This window comes from Anabrus simplex, chromosome 2, assembly GCF_040414725.1.
Source record: "Anabrus simplex isolate iqAnaSimp1 chromosome 2, ASM4041472v1, whole genome shotgun sequence".
Lineage (NCBI taxonomy): Eukaryota > Metazoa > Arthropoda > Insecta > Orthoptera > Tettigoniidae > Anabrus > Anabrus simplex.
Genome location: NC_090266.1, coordinates 697,986,136 through 698,004,784, shown reverse-complemented (window position 1 = coordinate 698,004,784; position 18,649 = coordinate 697,986,136). Strand labels below are relative to the sequence as shown.

Genomic DNA, 18,649 nt, shown 5'->3' with positions numbered 1-18,649 from the left:
TAAAAATTGGTTCATGAGGAGCCAGTATGGATTTAGAAAGAAATTTTCTTGTGAGGCACAACTGGTGGGATTTCAGTAGGACATATCAGATCATTTGGATTCAGGAGGTCAGTGAGATTGCATAGCCATAGACCTTTCCAAATCCTTTGATAGAGTGGAACATGGAATATTATTAAAGAAATTAGAGGGAATAAGATTGGACGTAAGGGTTACACGTTGGATAAAAACATTTCTAAATTAAAGGGTTCAGAAAGTCAAAGTAGGAAATAATGTATTGCAGGAAGAGAAAGTTTGGAAGGGAATTGCACAGGGTAGTATAATCGGTCCGTTACTTTTCTTAATATACACAAATGATTTAGGGAATAATATAACATCAAAAATAAGATTGTATGCAGATGACATAATTGTTTATAGGGAAATAAATAACATTGAGGATTGTTCAGAATTACAAAGGGATTGAAAGTATCCAACAATGGGTTGAAGAAAATAATATGAAGGTTAATGGAGGCAAATCAACTGTTACAACTTTTACAAACAGGAGCTTTAAAACCGAACTTGAATATACTTTGGATGAGGTAGTTATCCCAAAAGATGGCAAGTGCAAATACTTAGGTGTGAGATTTGAAAGTAATTTGCACTGGAAGGGTCATGTTGATGACATTGTTGGGAAAGCATACAGATCGTTACATGTCATAATGGGGCTACTTAAAGGATGCAACAAAGAATTTAAAAAAAAAAAGTTACTTGAGTATGGTTCGTCCATTATTGGAATATGCAAACAGTGTTTGGGATCCTCACCAAGAATACCTAATAAAAGAAATAGGTAGTGTGCAGAGGAAAACAGCAAGATTTGTAACAGGGGATTTCAGGAGAAATAGTAGTGTATCAGAAATGTTAAAGGAACTTGGGTGGGAAACTTTAAGTAAGAGAAGGGAGAAAACTAGACTTATAGGATTATATAGAGCCTATACAAGAGAAGAAGCATGAGGAGATATCTGTGAGAGGCTTCAGTTGGAAAATAATTATATCGGCAGGACAGACCACCAATATAAAATTAGAAGGAATTTTAGCAGAAGCGATTGGGGTAAATTTTCATTCATTGGGAAGGGTGTGAAGGAGTGGAATAGTTTACCAGGGGTAGTGTTTGATCCTTTTCCAAAATCTGTACAGATATTCAAGAAGAGAATAAACAGCAGCAGAAAAAATAAATGAAGTGTTGGAGGGCATTCGACCAGTGCATGTTATTGTAAATAAAAAAATGTGTGTGAATAAATTAATTCCATCCCCTGGTCTAAGGAGTTTGGACAGCCGAAGTAGGGGACTGCCTGTAGGGGTGAAGTACAGTGGGGACTTCGAGGGCCGAGGGACCACTACGGTAGCTGTGAAGGCCCTTCAGGAACTCTGAAAAGTGGTGGCAAAAGGGGCTCTGGTTAAGACGCAGCAGGTCGTTTTGCTACTTAGGTTCCAGAATGGGTAAAAAAAAAAAAAAAAAAAAGTAAATAAATGCAATGTAAAGTTTAATCTTATACCAGTTGTGTAGTATCATTTGAAGTAATTCCACATACTGTATATCAGTTGACTATATTTGTAAGTAGTACAGGAGATATTATAAGTAGAATTTTGTAAACAATATAAATTTTTTAAGGATGAGCTGTGTGTTTAATAGAAAACATTGTTAGTGTAAATTGTATAATATTGTATTATAGGAAAATTTTCTTCTCTTGTTAATTTAATATTTAGTGCTTGACAATAATGTATTTTAGTGTGCCATTTGCCACCGAGGTAGACACCTCATTTGTAAATAAAGAGATTTGATTTGATATATTGGGTTAGTTATGAAGTGAGAGTTAAGTGTATCGAGAGATAATGTTGGCACATGTGGCTCTTTGCATTTTCCAACTCCCTTAGCTGGAAGTTCGTTCCAGGTTTCACGTGCATTTAAGTTCCTTTTTACATTTTTAATGTGATTAAATTTGCTATTGCGAATTAATTGTTTTTTTTGTTACATAAAAGACGATACTGTTCAAAATCTAGTTCATTATTTGTTTCCTTGTATCAACAGAACATTGCGTCACGGCGAGCCATTGTTGCTTTTTTATCGCTTGTTAACCAAGGTGCAGGCGAGCGAGTGACTCTAGCTTGCCTAACTGGAGCATGCTTGTCATATAGTCCTGTGTGTAGGCAGTTAAATCTTGTCACTTTCATGTCTGTGTCATGCAACTGCTTTATATCTTCCCAAGGTAAACTGTACAGATCATTTTGGAGTTGTTGTAGATCGATAACTTTCAGATCCCTGTAACTAATGTATTTAACTTTGTATTTTGGTACACGTAGAGAGTAGCACAGGTAAATTAAGTAATGAGTTCAGATGCCAGGTACAGGAAATTGACCGTACGTAAGAACTTTATGCAGGTTATTTGTAATCAGGAGGTCAGTTCCAGTATGGCTTGTATATCTAAGTGTATGAACATGATTAGTTGCATCTAGTGGTAAGATTGTCATGTCGATGGAGGCAAGTAGGTTGCTGATTCAGTCTGATTTGCCAGTCGGGGCTAAGATATTTGACAACTAAGGTTAAGTTAAGAGTAAGTTCCCACCTTCCAATACTTAACAATTTCTATATAATAGACTTATTAATTACATAATATAATCCATATAACCTCTAGTACATGTTTCGTTCCGATATGGAACATCTTCAGCTAAAATTGGTAAAATGGCAAGACAATTAAAATACATTGATGTTAAGATGATACATAAGCTAAAAGATATGATAAAATGGCTCGAAAATTAAAACATATGATAAAGATGATGAGATAAAGTTCATTCATGTTGGTTAAAAACACAACAAGTCAGTTTTCAAGTGGCGAATTAAAAACAGCGATAAGGTTCTTCATGTTGGAGGCGTGTACATTTTGTCGATCTTGAAAATAAATTGAAGAATACAGGATTTTCTTATATGTGATTTATCGGGGAAATCTTGATAAAATAACCGTAGTTGAAGTTGAGTTTGGTAGGATTATTAAAATGTGTCTGAAACGAGAAAAGGAGAAGTGAAATAGAAAATATTTTGAGGAGAAAACCTTGTTAAAAATGTATGTTCGCGAGAAAGAAGGATAATAGAGTTGATTACCTTAAAGACAATCTTGTCGTATTTAACGTCCTCCCTTACGCCGTGTTGTTAGCTGACTGAGTCCTGTGTACGTGTGTGAGGTGCTTGCGGTGGGCGGGGAGTATTGGAGGGAGAGGTAAGTGACGTGAGGAGAGCGGGTGAAGTGTTGCGTAGGGTGGAGCTTACTGAGGAGTGGTGTTGTGATAGGCTAGGGGAAACGGACGGAAAGGTAGGGGGACAATTATGTAAGGTGGAGCTGTTCGGAAGGAGGTGTGTTGGTTGTTTGTTGGGATTCTTTTTGATGGTTTTTCTGGATGAGTCTAAATTAGTAGCCTCTTCTAATAATATATTTATGTTTTCCGTAATTTCGTTAACATTCTGGTTGGGATTTCGCTTCTGATCAATTTCAATATAGATATTTTCAAGGATATTCATTAATTTACCTTTGTTTAGCGTTTGTAGAATGGTTAAGTCCCTTTCTATCGATGTAAAATTGTGTTTATATTCGGTCATGTGAAGACTCATGGCCGAGTACTTCCTGTGTTTTTCGGCATTAATATGTTCTTGGTATCTTACTGAGAAATTGCGGCCTGTTTGTCCGATATAAGAAGTGGCACAATTTGAGCATTTAAGCCTATATATCCCGGAATTTAAATATTTGTTATTACTTGCAATGCTTTGGTGATTGAAAATTAGCCATTGATTGTTGTTATTGGTGCGGAAAGCAATATTGAAATTAAATTTCTTAAAAATGTTAGTAATCTGGTAAATATTCCCGTTATTATAAGTAAAGGTGGCGAAGTTCTTCTTTTTATGTTCTTTTACTAGCTGCGTTTGAGGTTTATTCTTCATTTTATTCACTAATCTATCTATGTAGTGTTTTGTGTATCCGTTGCTTATCGCTATTTTATAAATGAGATTAATTTCTTTTTGGAGGTCGTTTTTAGATAAGGGAATGTTGAAGGCTCTGTTTAACATGCTTAAAACTGACTTGTTGTGTTTTTAACCAACATGAATGAACTTTATCTCATCATCTTTATCATATGTTTTAATTTTCGAGCCATTTTATCATATCTTTTAGCTTATGTATCATCTTAACATCAATGTATTTTAATTGTCTTGCCATTTTACCAATTTTAGCTGAAGATGTTCCATATCGGAACGAAACATGTACTAGAGGTTATATGGATTATATTATGTAATTAATAAGTCTATTATATAGAAATTGTTAAGTATTGGAAGGTGGGAACTTACTCTTAACTTAACCTTAGTTGTGTTGAGCCAATACGGAATAAACATGAGATTTATAAGCTGTAAGATATTTGAGTTAAAGTCACCAAAAAGTAGTATATGCTCGTAGGTTGGTACTAGTTTTGAGAAGGTCAGATTGAAGGTCAGAGATGTTAGTAACATTCGGTGGTTTATAGACAACTCCTATCAGTAATTTTTGACGGTTAATTATGGCCTCAGCAAACATATATTCCATATGTGGAGTGATGCCAGATGATGATTTGATAATAATTCTACATTTAATATCATCTCTACAATATACTGCTACACCACCACCACGCCTGGCGGTCCGATCATGCCGATAGAGAGTATATCCTTCTAGTTTTACAAGGGTAGAGCTAATTTTATGGGACAACCAGGTTTCTGTAATACACATAATATGCATGTTACAGGTTGATATTTTCGAACGAACTTCATCTATCTGACTGAGGAGTGAGGGAGAATGGATATTGCAACACTGTAGACTTCACGAGAACTGAGACAGAGATTGTTTCAATAGCAGTTCAGTAGGCTGAGGGTTGGATGCAGTTGATGAAGGTACACGAGGGTTATTTCTGTCTTGGAATACACTCGGATCAATGACATTCAGGAATGCGTCATCTACCATAACAGTAGTTTCAAGGACACCAGCTGCTGACATGTTTAAAGGGTAGGTGACACATTTCTGGAACAAACACTGATAACACACACACACACTGACAGACACACGCAAATAATTACATACACACAGCATAATATGTTTGAACATTTCAATAGACATTTAAGTAGTAGTAATAATAATAATAATAATAATAATAATAATAATAATAATAATAATAATAATAATAATAATAAAATTACACTGATATACAGTTGAAGAGTTAGTCTAGAGTAGGGTTTCGTTAAGGTGCTGTACTCCCAGGCTTTAAGTGCACCTGCCGGCGAGCATTTCAGAAATAAGTAGAAGAGAAAGTGTTTGTAGGTGTGGGTGGAACTTGTGAATGCTATACGACTTCTACTGTATATATATATAAAAGTGTTCTTACGAATCAAATGGCAACTTGCCTTTGTGATGACAAAATATTTCAATGTAGATCCATTATCTGATATGCCAATTAGGTGACGGGCCCTGAGAATTCTAGTAGTTCCTCAGCTGACAATAGGTCACAGTCAAAAGTAGGTGATTAGCTGCGAAAATTCACATTTTAATACATCTCATATTTCCTGGAACATTGCTACAATTTGGGGACAAGATTACATGTTTCAAACATTGTATGGAAATTCTAAGTTCCCAAGGAGGGAATTAGATATTTTTCCACCAATAGAGCATGTCAAAAAACAGACCAAATGTAAGGCTTTTCAGGTGTTTGCTCTATTTACCAGCGTTTTGTCTTAGGTCTTGACACTAGAGTCATCAGAGTGGGATGTGTCAGACCCTACCCACTGACGCTGGGGTGTATGCAGGTGAACTTATAATAGAGCAAATGCCTGAAAAGCCTTACATCCGGTCTGATTTTTTTTCAAACAGTGTAGTCGTGGAATATAGAGTGTAAGGTATTTATCGATTTTTCTTGCTTTTAATCTTCATTTAGTTAACAAAATAATAACGGAAATGTAGAGCTATTCCTTGGAATTTCAATGCAGACGTAAACAAGGTTTGGCGCATTCAGTTGCTTACGGATACAGATATTTATTGCAGGATATTAACTCCAGACTAATTTTCAATTTGCACACCATCAATAATAATAATAATAATAATAATAATAATAATAATAATAATAATAATAATCATAGATACTTGAACTCCAGAGTTTATAAATTAGAATACCAATCCTGTAGTTCCAGCTATATGGGTTAAACAGGCCACAATTTCATAATAAGGTACACTGAACATCGCAGTGCTCTTAAATATAATAGTTTTTCAGCTATGAGTGAGCATCATAAAGAATCTGGTTATGAATACACCACAATTGATCAAGATCTTATGATCCTCCATTGCAAGCAAAAGAGCACCTTGCTCAACATTCGCGAGAACATCCACATCATTATTGATCAATTTAGAAACCTCTCTTATAATTTAAAGGGGATCAACAGAAAAAGAACATTATACTCGAAACATTCATTCCGTTTATTTGTCAACAATTCCATTATAAAACCGAACCCCACTTCCAGCTCTCCAAATTGACACCACCCCTCCCTCTCCCTCTCCTCACCAGCCTAGTGCCTACTTCCCTCACTCATTTCACTTCTTCTCCTATCCTTGCGAACATAGCTGATTCAGCTACACACGCAACAAGTGGAAGTGGAACCTCTAAACTGAGATGATCAGGCCGTTCGAGAGGGCAGTTACTTAATAAGTAAGTCTAAAGTTATCTTTTCTTTGATCTTTCATCTATTAGCCCAAGCTTCTCACATATATTCATTTGTTTTTTTTCCATTACAGATTTGGATTGGAGTTTTTTGAGACTCCACCTTTTCAATACAGTATAATTTTTATCGATTTACATAAAAAGCTTTATATTATTATGCCTTAACCAGACATGTTTCACCCACATTTGTGGGCATCATCAGCGGTTGTTCCTACACTCAATGATTGTGAAATAAATACATTATAAGTCCACTTCAAAACACACATGAAACAAACAACAAACTGAACAGATTTTAGCATTGGCACGGCAAGCGACCAATAATGTAATTGAACAAGTGAGTGAAATGCTCATGACGGGACCACTTTTGTACCAAAATGACACCACATAATTCTCAGACCTGAATATTATACTGGAAAATAACGCTGTAATAATTGATAAAATATTTGTGTTCATATTATGTGATAAGGAACAGGTCTATGAACTCTTCCATATCATTGACATTGACAGATGCATTTAAGTTAACTACTTACTAGAAAAATATAAAAATCTATTGGGTGAGGGAAACCCTCAGATGCGACCATTTATGTGCCAACAACCACACGACCACTGCCGGGTTAAAGATAACTTGAATGTTCTGTTTAATTAGCAGTTTTATGTTTGCCACAATTTTCACAGTTAACTATATGACCAAGACTCATTTTCTTCAGAATAAAATAAGTGGCTTGTGTTGGAGCTGTCATAACTTCACTTGAGAAAATTGTATCGCATACAACATCTTAAGACACCCAGGACTTGTTCATTTGGTGTTTGAAGGAAGTGTAGGGGGTAAGAACGGTAGGGGTAGACCAAGGTATGACTATGACAAGCAGATTAGAGCAGATGTAGGATGCAGTAGTTACGTAGAAATGAACAGGATAGCACAGGATAGGGTGGTATGGAGAGCTGCATCAAACCAGTCTATGGACTGATGACTCAAACGACGACAACAACATGCACATTGTGTTTAATTTACAGTAAGAAACATAAGAAGTGTGTAAGTTATGAATTTGCCTGTTAAGGATGGTTTCATACTGAATGTGTTAAGAGTGAGCTATAATATCTACAAGAAACTATGCAAAGAAGCTAATCCAAAAAAAAATGGATCTGCAATTAAAATGTATCTTAAAAGTACCATCATTGAGTTAGAAACCAGATTAACAAAAGTGTTCAGAAGTGAAGCTCTCCTTCAGATGCTATGTTCCTTCTCATTCAGTAACATTTTAAAACTTCTGTTTTCTTTTTCCTATTAAGTGTACATACAATTCCATAAACAAATTATACATTATGGGAAAAAAAAGTAATCATACTGTTATATTTCAGGCTGTGTTATGCTCTGGTAAATTGCCAAAGGAATGTATTGTAGAGATTTATCAGTTTGTCCAGTCACATCCTCAGTTACATGGTAACCTGAGCCTGCAAGTACTGTGTCTGCCTGCTCGTGAAGGCTCCAACATGCTTCTCAATTTTTGTCCTCAAGTTCTGTTACAGTTTGCCAAGGTAAGTGAATTTATTTTTAAGAACCACTTGTATTTTTATATGGTGTAGAAAGAGACCAATCCAGCCTTGTGGTGCCATTATAATTATGGACTGAGGGACGGAACGGGGATTCAGTTGCCCTTATGAGACCAGCTGAGGAGCTGTCTGACATGAGAGGCAGCGGATCTGATCACAAAAGCCAAACAATACGACTGAGGGTGTGGTCACACCTATCACGTAGCACTCTGCACATCTTGGCAGGCCAAGACCATTGTGTCAAGAGTTGCAACATGACCCAGCAAACAATCAAATTGAATTGAATCCCATCATAGTTGGATGATAGGTTAGAGTTCTCAAAATGGGAGGAGACTCATTTCAGTAGGTTTATTGGCACTTTATAGAATTCTTATTATGCATAAATGTTTAGAATTTGGACATCTCTTAAAACTCATGATAATTATTATTATTATTTTGTGTGGCTGTTTCTAACCAGGTGCAGCCCTTGTAAGACAGACCCTTCAATGAGGGTGGGCGGCATCTGCCATGTGCAGGTAATTATTTAAGGTTAAAATCTCCGACCCGGCTGGAAATCGAACCTGGGACCCTCTGGACCAATGGCCAGCACGCTAACCATTTAGCCATGGAACCGGACACTTAAAACTCTCAGGAGTTATAAACACGTAACATTACTATTTGTCAAAACATACTAAACTATAGAACTTCAGTAAGGGCAACATTTTTGCACTCACTTTAATAACCAGTAGCCCAAGGATTTCTCCACATTTCTGATTGGAATTCATAAATGGATGTTTTATGCTGTGATTGCTGTGCATTCAACAAAAAGAAATATTCCCTATGAGTATGTGGAGTAGATTTACGAATGATTGAAGAGTGCAGATTGCCATTTGACTTTGGTAAACAGTGGAAAAGTAAATTTATTTTTTCCAGAACTATACTTGTTCAGTGAAGTGCTGTAAAAACTTATACTTTGATTTCAGTTACAGAATATTTTGTTTTTTAAAAAGTACAGTTTCTGCTTAATGTTGTATGTACCATATGTTCTCACTCATTGATTCATACTTCTTTCTAATTTCCCTATCTTGAAACTTTTCATCATAATTTTTTGGAGATATATTAGGCCTAGCTTTACTTCTTTGACTGCAGCCCCTTAATACTTGCTCATTCCTTTCAAATTTCCAGAATGTAAAGTCATTTACAATATAATTGATATATTTTAAGTCTAATGCAACTTAAAGCTTTTCTGTCTGTCTGAAACACTAATTATATCACATATAACACATGCCTGTAAAAAAAACAACACACACTACAAACAAAGAGTGATATGTTTCGTTCTACAAGAACATCCTGGAACATCCTTAGATTGTGTCACATCACCTTAAATCATACACACATATGTACAATATTGCTCACATTGCATGAACTTGTCAATGATTGCGAATTGGTGATGTTATGAAAAAGTAACAGCAAAAGTTGATTGTCATAGTCCTCCACTGTCACTTCAGTAAGTTTTAGACATTTCTCTATACTTATCTAAGCTTCTAATAATCCGTTATCCTTAGCAACCGTGTTTGGCCTGAAGCAAGTCTCCCTGCTCTGGTCCTGTCAGTTAAGAGTAGGGGGGTGATGGGATCTTCTGCAGGCAACAACTTTGTTCCGTCAAGAGGAGTATATAGAAAAAACAAAAGAACTCCGCAGCAACAGCGGAGTTCAAGAGTTACAACATGACCCAGCAAATAAATTTCAAAACGAGATAAAGCAAGCAATCAAGAAAACAGGTCATGTTCTCACAAAACCAGGAAAAAGTAAGACCTACCATCAAAAAGCCCAAACTCCCTACACTAAGAGCCCTTCCCAGAATACACAAAAACTCATGTCCCATTAGACCAGTAGTAGATTTCAGAGATGATGTGCCAAGTTATAATATAAGCAAACTACTCAACCAATTTTGTTATTAATGCTTTCACGGCCCATACTCAAAGTCATGATACTGTATAGGCTTTTGGGCTTATGCCGTGTCAAGAAAATAAGGTGAAATTCTTAACGTTTCGCAAAGAACTGTGCTCTGCGTCCTGAGAAGAAATCTCGACTGTCCACTAGAAAGGCTTCTGAAACAATGACACTTTGAATTTGGAAGTTATAATAGAAGTGGAAATGGTACGTTCATTCACCACCAGATGGCCCCCAGGACGTGGCATAACGCTAGCGTTCGAAGCGGAAGCTGACCGAACCATCCCAATCAGTCTAAGCGGTTCACATAACGTGTTTGTGTAACATATGACATTGACAGGTGTATGGCATAGACACAAGCCTGGCAATGAGGAACGTACGAATTTGGAAAACACAGAGACGAAATAACAATAGTGAAGGGACAGGGAAGGGAACTACCTATGTAAATTCTTAATGGCTGGCAGCCAGGTATTACTTAATTGATAGCCGGTGTCCATGTTGAAATTGTTAGGATTTCTACATATTTCCACAGCTTCCCATATAATCCTCGACCTGTAGTGTCATGTGTGGTTAGAGCTCGAGCATCTTGGAACATGACATCATGACCCGACGATAGAGCGTGCTCAGCTATGTCCCTTCACTATTGTTATTTCGTCTCAGTGTTTTCCAAATTCGTACATTCCTCGTGACCAGATGTTTCATTCCAGGCATGTGTCTATGCCATACATCTGTCAATGACATATGTTACGCAAACACGTTATGTGAACAGCGTAGACTGATTGTGATGGTTCGGTCAGCTTCCACTTCGAACGCTAGCGTTGTGCCACGTCCTAGGGGCCATCTGTTGGCGAATGAACGTACCATTTCCACTTCTGCTATAACGTCCAAATTCAAAGTGTCATTGTTTAAGAAGCCTTTCTCGTGGCCAGTTGAGATTTCTTCTGAGGACGGAGAGCACAGTTCTCTGTAAAACGTTAAGAATTTAACCTCATTTTCTTGACACAGCATAAGCCCAAAAGCCTATACAGTATCATACTCTACCATTTGCGAGGGAAAAAAAAAAAAAAACCTCAGTCAAAAAAAGTCAGGCCAATTAAAAACAACCTAACACAAATCAAAGAACTAAATAAACTAAAAATAACAGAGAGCACAAGAATGACATCCTTTGACATCACCAATGTGTACATTAACGCACCAGTAGTAAATTCACATAAAATTATGGAAAACCATCTAAATGAAACTACAAGAAACAAACAAAATAATTAACCTTCATAGAACAAGCTTAAACTACGACAGTGTTGCATTCAGAGGCAAAATCTGTTATCAATGGGAAGGGTTAACCATGGTCACAGTGCATTGTGAGCACGTCAGAGCAGCCACTATGTTGGATTTATAACCTATACTTTCATTTTCTAAATTCAAGGGATCAGAAAGTCAAAGTAGGAAATAATGTATCTCAGGAAGAGAAAGTTTGGAAGGGAATTGCACAGGGTAGTATAATCGGTCCGTTACTTTTCTTAATATAGGAAAATGATTTAGGGAACAATATAACATCAAAAATAAGATTGTATGCAGATGACATAATTGTTTATAGGGAAATAAACAACATTGAGGATTGTTCAGAATTACAAAGGGACCTTCAAAGTATCCAGCAATGGGTTGAAGAAAATAATATGAAGGTTAATGGAGGCAAATCGACTGTTACAACTTTTACAAACAGGAGCTTTAAAACTGAATTTGAATATACTTTGGATGAGGTAGTTATCCCAAAAGATGGCAAGTGCAAATACTTAGGTGTGAGATTTGAAAGTAATTTGCACTGGAAGGGTCATGTTGATGACATTGTTGGGAAAGCATACAGATCGTTACATGTCATAATGAGGCTACTTAAAGGATGCAACAAAGAATTTTTTAAAAAAAGTTACTTGAGTATGGTTCGTCCATTATTGGAATATGCAAACAGTGTTTGGGATCCTCACCAAGAATACCTAATAAAAGAAATAGATAGTGTGCAGAGGAAAGCAGCAAGATTTGTAACAGGGGATTTCAGGAGAAAGAGTAGTGTATCAGAAATGTTAAAGGAACTTGGGTGGGAAACTTTAAGTAAGAGAAGGGAGAAAACTAGACTTATAGGATTATATAGAGCCTATACAGGAGAAGAAGCATGGGGAGATATCTGTGAGAGGCTTCAGTTGGAAAATAATTATATCGGCAGGACTGACCACAAATATAAAATTAGAAGGAATTTTAGCAGAAGCGATTGGGGTAAATTTTCATTCATTGGGAAGGGTGTGAAGGAGTGGAACAGTTTACCAGGGGTAGTGTTTGATCCTTTTCCAAAATCTGTACAGATATTCAAGAAGAGAATAAAAGCAACAGAGAAAATAAATGAAGTGTTAGAGGGCATTCGACCAGTGCAGGTTATTGTAAATAATAAAATGTGTGTGAATAAATTAATTCCATCCCCTGGTCTAAGGAGTTTGGACAGCCAAAGTAGGGGACTGTCTGTAGGGGTGAAGTACAGTGGGGACTTCGAGGGCCGAGGGACCACTACGGTAGCTGTGAAGGCCCTTCAGGAACTCTGAAAAGTGGTGACAAAAGGGGCTCTGGTTAAGACGCAGCAGGTCGTTATGCTACTTAGGATCCAGAACGGGTAAAAAAAAAAAAAAAAAAAAAAAAAAAAAAAAAAAAAAAAAGGTAAATAAATAAATGCAGTGTAAATATTAATCTTATACCAGTTGTATAGTATCATTTGAAGTAATTCCACATACTGTATATCAGTTGACTATATTTGTAAGTAGTACAGGAGATATTAAAAGTAGAATTTTGTAAACAATATAAATTTTTTAAGGATGAATTGTGTGTTTAATAGAAAACATTGTTAGCGTAAATTGTATAATATTGTATTATAGGAATATTTTCTTCTCTTGTTAATTTAATATTTAGTGCTTGACAATAATGTATTTTAGTGTACCATTTGCCACCGAGGTAGACACCTCATTTGCAAATAAAGAGATTTTGATTTGATTTGATTTGATTTGATTTGATTTGATTTGATTTGATTTGATTTGATTTTATATGATTTGATTTGATTTGATTTGATTTGATCAGCACTGCATGTCATACTTTAAAGAAATATCATTCAAATTTTAACATGTGAAGAATTTTTACAAGAAGTGATGGACAATTTTATGAAAAATAGTGTTTATTGTCTTTAGTATATTCTCAAACAATTCGTAATGGACATGGGTTTTTCCATTTTTAAAATTATTAGACAGCAACAGTGATGTATCGTAATCAGTTACGAGACGCTATGGCTGAAGAAGTCTTAAATTAGACGAAACATATACCAATGAATGTTTAATATGTTTTAATATTGAACGTGTTTTCACTTGTAAAGTGAAGTGTATTGATCGGGTGGACCATTAAACCTAACACTAGTTCGTAATTTTACTGTAGATGTGCCGGTACTCACTCTAAAAATTCGCCCGCTTTTTCAGTTCCTTTTCAGCTCCTTAAGTGGATTTTCCGAAAACAAAAAATTGCATGTTGTATCCTCATAAACAGAATTCAACTCCATTTTTACTTATTTTAACCCCCCCCCCCCAAGTCGGTTATCTGAAAACAAAAATATACGTGTTTATTTTTTATTTTTTTATTTTTTTTAAGGAGATTCTAAATACCAATCTTCATAGCCTGTAACATCTTTAGTTTTTGTGATATAAGTATCCTCATACAAAGTATTCACCTAATTTTTCAATTCATTCACACACCCCCACCCCCTGAATGGATTTTCCTAAAACAAAAGAATACATGTTTCTTTACTTTGAAGGAACATTCCAAATACTAATTTTCATGTCTGTAACATCTTTAGTTTTTGAGATATAAGTATCATCATAAAAGGAATTCAACTCCTATTTCAAACCCCCCACCATTAAGCTGATTTTCCCCTCCGAAAAAAATGTGTGTTCCTATATTTTTTAAAGGAGATTCCTAATACCAATTTTCACATTTGTAACCTTCAGTTTTTAAGATATAAGTATTCCCATAAAAGGAATTCAATCTTTTCACTTCCTTTCACTGTCCCCCCTTAAGTGAATTTTCCAAAAACAAAAAAAAATATGTGTTTATTTATAGAGCTTTGAAATACCAATTATCACGACTGTCACAACTTCAGTTTTTGAGATGTATGTATCCTCATAAAAATAATTCAACTCCTTTTACACCCCCCCCTCCCCTCCCCACAAGCTGATCCCCCCCAAATACATGTTTCTTTATTTTTAAAGGAGATTCCAAATACCACTTTTCACGTTTGTAACATCTTTAGTTTTCTTTAGATATAAGTATCCTCATACAAATAATTCCACTAACTTTTCAGTTCTTTCACCCCCTTACGTGGAATTTTCAATAACAGAATAAGGTGTGTTTCTTTATTTTTTAAAGGAGATTCCAATTACCAATTTTCACGTTTGTAACATCTTTAGTTTTGAGATATAAGTATCGTCATACAAAGCATTCAGCTAATTTTTCAATTCATTCACCCCCCATTGAGTGGATTTTCTGAAAACAAAAGAATAAGTCATTCTTTACTTTGAAAGACTATTCCAATTACACATTTTCATATCTGTAACATCTTCAGTTTTTGAGATATCAGTACCCAAATAGAAGGAATTCAACCCCATTTTCAGTCCTTTTAACCCCACCTTAAGTCATTTTCCTGAAAATAAAAAGTATGTGTTCCTTTATTTTTAAAAAAAAAAAATACTAGTTTTCACGTCTGTAACATTTTATATTTCTGAGATATACTGTAGGTATAGTCTTTTAAAAAATTCACCCACTTTGTCACTCCTCTTCACCCCCCATTAATCTTAATAGGATTTTCCAAAAACAAAAAATATAACAAAATACCTGCAGATTGGAGCAAGGGCATTGTAATTCTCCTGTTTAAGAAAGGCAGCAGACGGAAACCCACCGACTATAGAGGAATAACCCTGCTGTCTCATGGGCAAAAAATTCTAGAGAAGATCGTAGAAAGGAGATTGAGAACCATAATTGAACCACAGTTAGAGGAGGAGCAATATGGATTCAGAAGTAACAGATCAACAATGGATCTAATTTTTAGCACCCGCATGCTAATGGAAAAGTATTGGGAGAAAGGCAAGAACCTGGTCATTGTATTCCTGGATATAGAAAAGGCCTATGATAGTATTATAAGAGATAAGATCTGGGAGTGTCTGATTAAAAGAAATGTGCCTGAAGGACTGGTAAGGAAAATTCAGATGTTGTACAAAGACTGTACTAACTGTGTACAAATTTCGGAAGGTCGATCATCATGGTTTGAGACCAAGAGTGGAGTTCAGCAAGGAAGTGCACTGTCCCCACTACTGTTCATCACTGTTATGGACAATATAATGAACGTCGGGGAAAAGTTAGTGAACTGAATGCAGTGGCCTTTGTTGATGATATCATGATTTGGGGTGAAACAGAAGAGGAAGAACAGACCAGACTTAACATATGGAAATCCCAGTTCTAAGAATATAACCTCAACATCAGCAAGACCAAGACAGTGGTGATGGCATTCAACAGAGAAGGGTGTCTTGCAAGTGTAAAATTAGCAGAGCACCAGCTAGAGTGTGTGAATAGTTTTCCTTACCATGGAAGTGTAATCTCTGGTGATAATTTGGTCAGGAAGGAAATTACAAACAGAGTGTAAAAGGAATTCTACCAAGTAAGAACACTTTTATGGGATGACATGATTCCAAAACCGGCCAAACAGATAATGTTTAACAGTTATTTCATACCAGCAGTGACCTGTGGTATTGAAGTGTACACCCTCACAAAAAGAGATTCATCAAGACAATAAGCACAGGGATGAAATTTCTTAGATCCACCATCCAGCAGACCAAGATGGACAAGTTAAGAAATGAAGAGGTGAGGAAAGAAGCCTAAATAAAGACATTCCTATTATTAGACTGAATCGGCTCATCCAGACTAAGGGCATGTGATGAGGATGGAGCCTGCAAGAACAGCCAAAACAAATTTGGAAAGACAGGTGGAGGGAAAAAGTCCTGCAGGAAGACCTAAAACCTGATGGATGGACATGATCAAGGTTGATCTAGTTACCAGAGGATGATGTTCTCCATGACAAATTGTATATGGACAGGAAGAAGTGGAAGAGGCTCATTAACAGTACCCAGGAGACTGGAACTGTACAATGATGATGATCATGATGATGAAAAAAATACATGTTTCTTTATTTGTAAAGGAGATTCCAAATACCAATTTTCATGTCTGTAACATCTTTAGTTTTTGAGATATAAGTATCCTTGTATGAGGTATTTTACCCCTTTTTCACCTTTTTTCACCCCCTTAATGGGATTTTCCAAAAACAAAAAAAAGATATGTTTTTTTAAATTTTTAAAGGAGATTCCAAATACCAATTCTTATGTCTGTAAACTTTTAAGTTTTTGAGATATAGATATACAGTAGAACCTTGGGTTGCGAGCATAATTTGTTCCGGCTACATGCTTGTAATCCAAAGCTCTCGTATATCAAAGCAAGTTTTCCCATAAGAAACAATTGAAACACGGATGATTCATCCACAACACAAACATATTTATTCGCATACCATTTCTAAAACAAAATATTACGTAAAACAAATTAAAGTGCACTTTTCCTTACAATAGAATCATTGTTGGTGTGAGGGAGACGAGAGATGACATGAGAAGATTTATTGTGCAGCACGAATTTCATTAACGGAATCACTGCTATCAGTTGGCTCACTGGAATTGTTTTCTTTTCGTGCAACTTTAACGAGGAACCTGACCAATGACTGTTGTTTTTGCCTCTTTCTGAGGATTTCACGAAGATGTGACATTGCATTGTCATTGAACTGATTCACCACTCGCACTGCTACAGCCTTATTCGGGTGGTGTTTTTCTAAAAAAATTTGCACCGTTCCCCACATTTTGCACTTCTCCCGAATCTCAGTTGAAGTGAGTGATTCCATTGACTTTTCCTCCTCTTCCCCGGACGAGATCTCCATAACTTCGTCCTATTGTTCACGATGCAGGTCCATCTGTTCGTTGGTGGTCAGTTCCTGGCTATGTTCTTCCACCAGCTCTTGAATGTCCACGTCATTCACCTCCAGCCCAGTAGTCTTCCCTAAGGACACAATTTCATCGACAGGCAGCGGCTCATTGTCACCAACAATCCCCTCAAAGTCACGTCCAAGAAGACAGACAACCCACAGCTTTCCACAAGCGGAAGTGAGAGTTCTCTTGGTGGCTGCATCCCAGGCTTCATCGATGATTTTCAGGCAGTTCACGATGGAAAAGTGATTTCTCCCAAACTCTCGGAGGGTAAGGTTTGTTTCTTCAGTCACTTCAAAGCATCATTGAAATAGTGCTTTGGTGTATAGCTTCTTGAAGTTCGAAATGACTTGCTAATCCATAGGCTGGAGTAGTGGGGTAGTGTCGGGACGAAGGAACTTAACCTTAACGAACTTGAATTCCTCCAATAAGTCGTCCTCAAGGCCTCAAGGCCCTGAGGATGAGCATGAGCATTGTCCATAACCAACAAGACTTTAAGCAGCAGATTATTTTCTGAAAGGTATTTCTTCACTACAGGACCAAAGATCTTGTTCATCCATTCTACAAACGAAGAGGGGAGGGGAAAACGGAGGCATACGTGACGCTCGTATTGCGGAACCTCACTCGCCTATCAAGTTACAATTTATTTAAAATGTTTGCTCGTCTTGCAAAACACTTGCAGACCAAGTTACTCTCATTCTGAGGTTTCACTGTACAGTACTCATTTAAAAAATTCACCCTCCTTTTCACCCCCTTAGCGATGGAATATCCAAAAATCCTCCCTTAGTGAGCACCTAAAAAACCAAACCCCATGGCACTACAGCCCTTGAAGGGCCTTGGCCTACCAAGCTACCACTGCTCAGTCTGAAGGCCTGCAGATTACGAGGTGACGTGTTGCCAGCACGACGAGTTCCCTCGGCCGTTATTCTTGGCTTTCTAGACCGGGGCCGCTATCTCACCATCAAATAGCTCCTCAGTTCTAATCACGTAGGCTGAGTGGACCTCGAACCAGCCCTCAGGTCCAGGTAAAAATCCCTGACCTGGCCGGGAGTCGAACCCGTTGCCTCCGGGTAAGAGGCAGGCATGCTACCCCTACACCACGGGAGTGAGCACCTACACTCAAATATAAATGTATTTCCAAAATTTTGTTTCTTTATGTCCAGTAGTTTTGGCTCGGTGATGATGAATCAGTCAGTCAGGAAGGACAGGTTATTTTATATACAGGGTTATTCACCTAACATGTTACACGGAAATAACTTCTAAACAATTAAAGATATCGGCATTCTGTTTTCATATTCGTAAATGATACCAGGGGTCTTTTAAAATAA

At 36.7% G+C, this 18,649-nt stretch overlaps 1 protein-coding gene across 6 annotated transcripts in view; it reads left to right on the top strand.

Annotated features, from left to right (window-relative positions):
• LOC136864377 (BLOC-2 complex member HPS3) overlaps window positions 1-18,649 on the top strand; it is a 360,759-nt gene that overhangs the window by 297,197 nt on the left and 44,913 nt on the right. For all 6 annotated transcript variants that reach the window (XM_067141299.2, XM_068226258.1, XM_068226259.1 and 3 more), the window contains one exon: window positions 8,107-8,283. In XM_067141299.2, coding sequence (XP_066997400.2) covers window positions 8,107-8,283 — 177 coding nt within the window. The remainder of the gene's footprint in view (window positions 1-8,106; window positions 8,284-18,649) is intronic.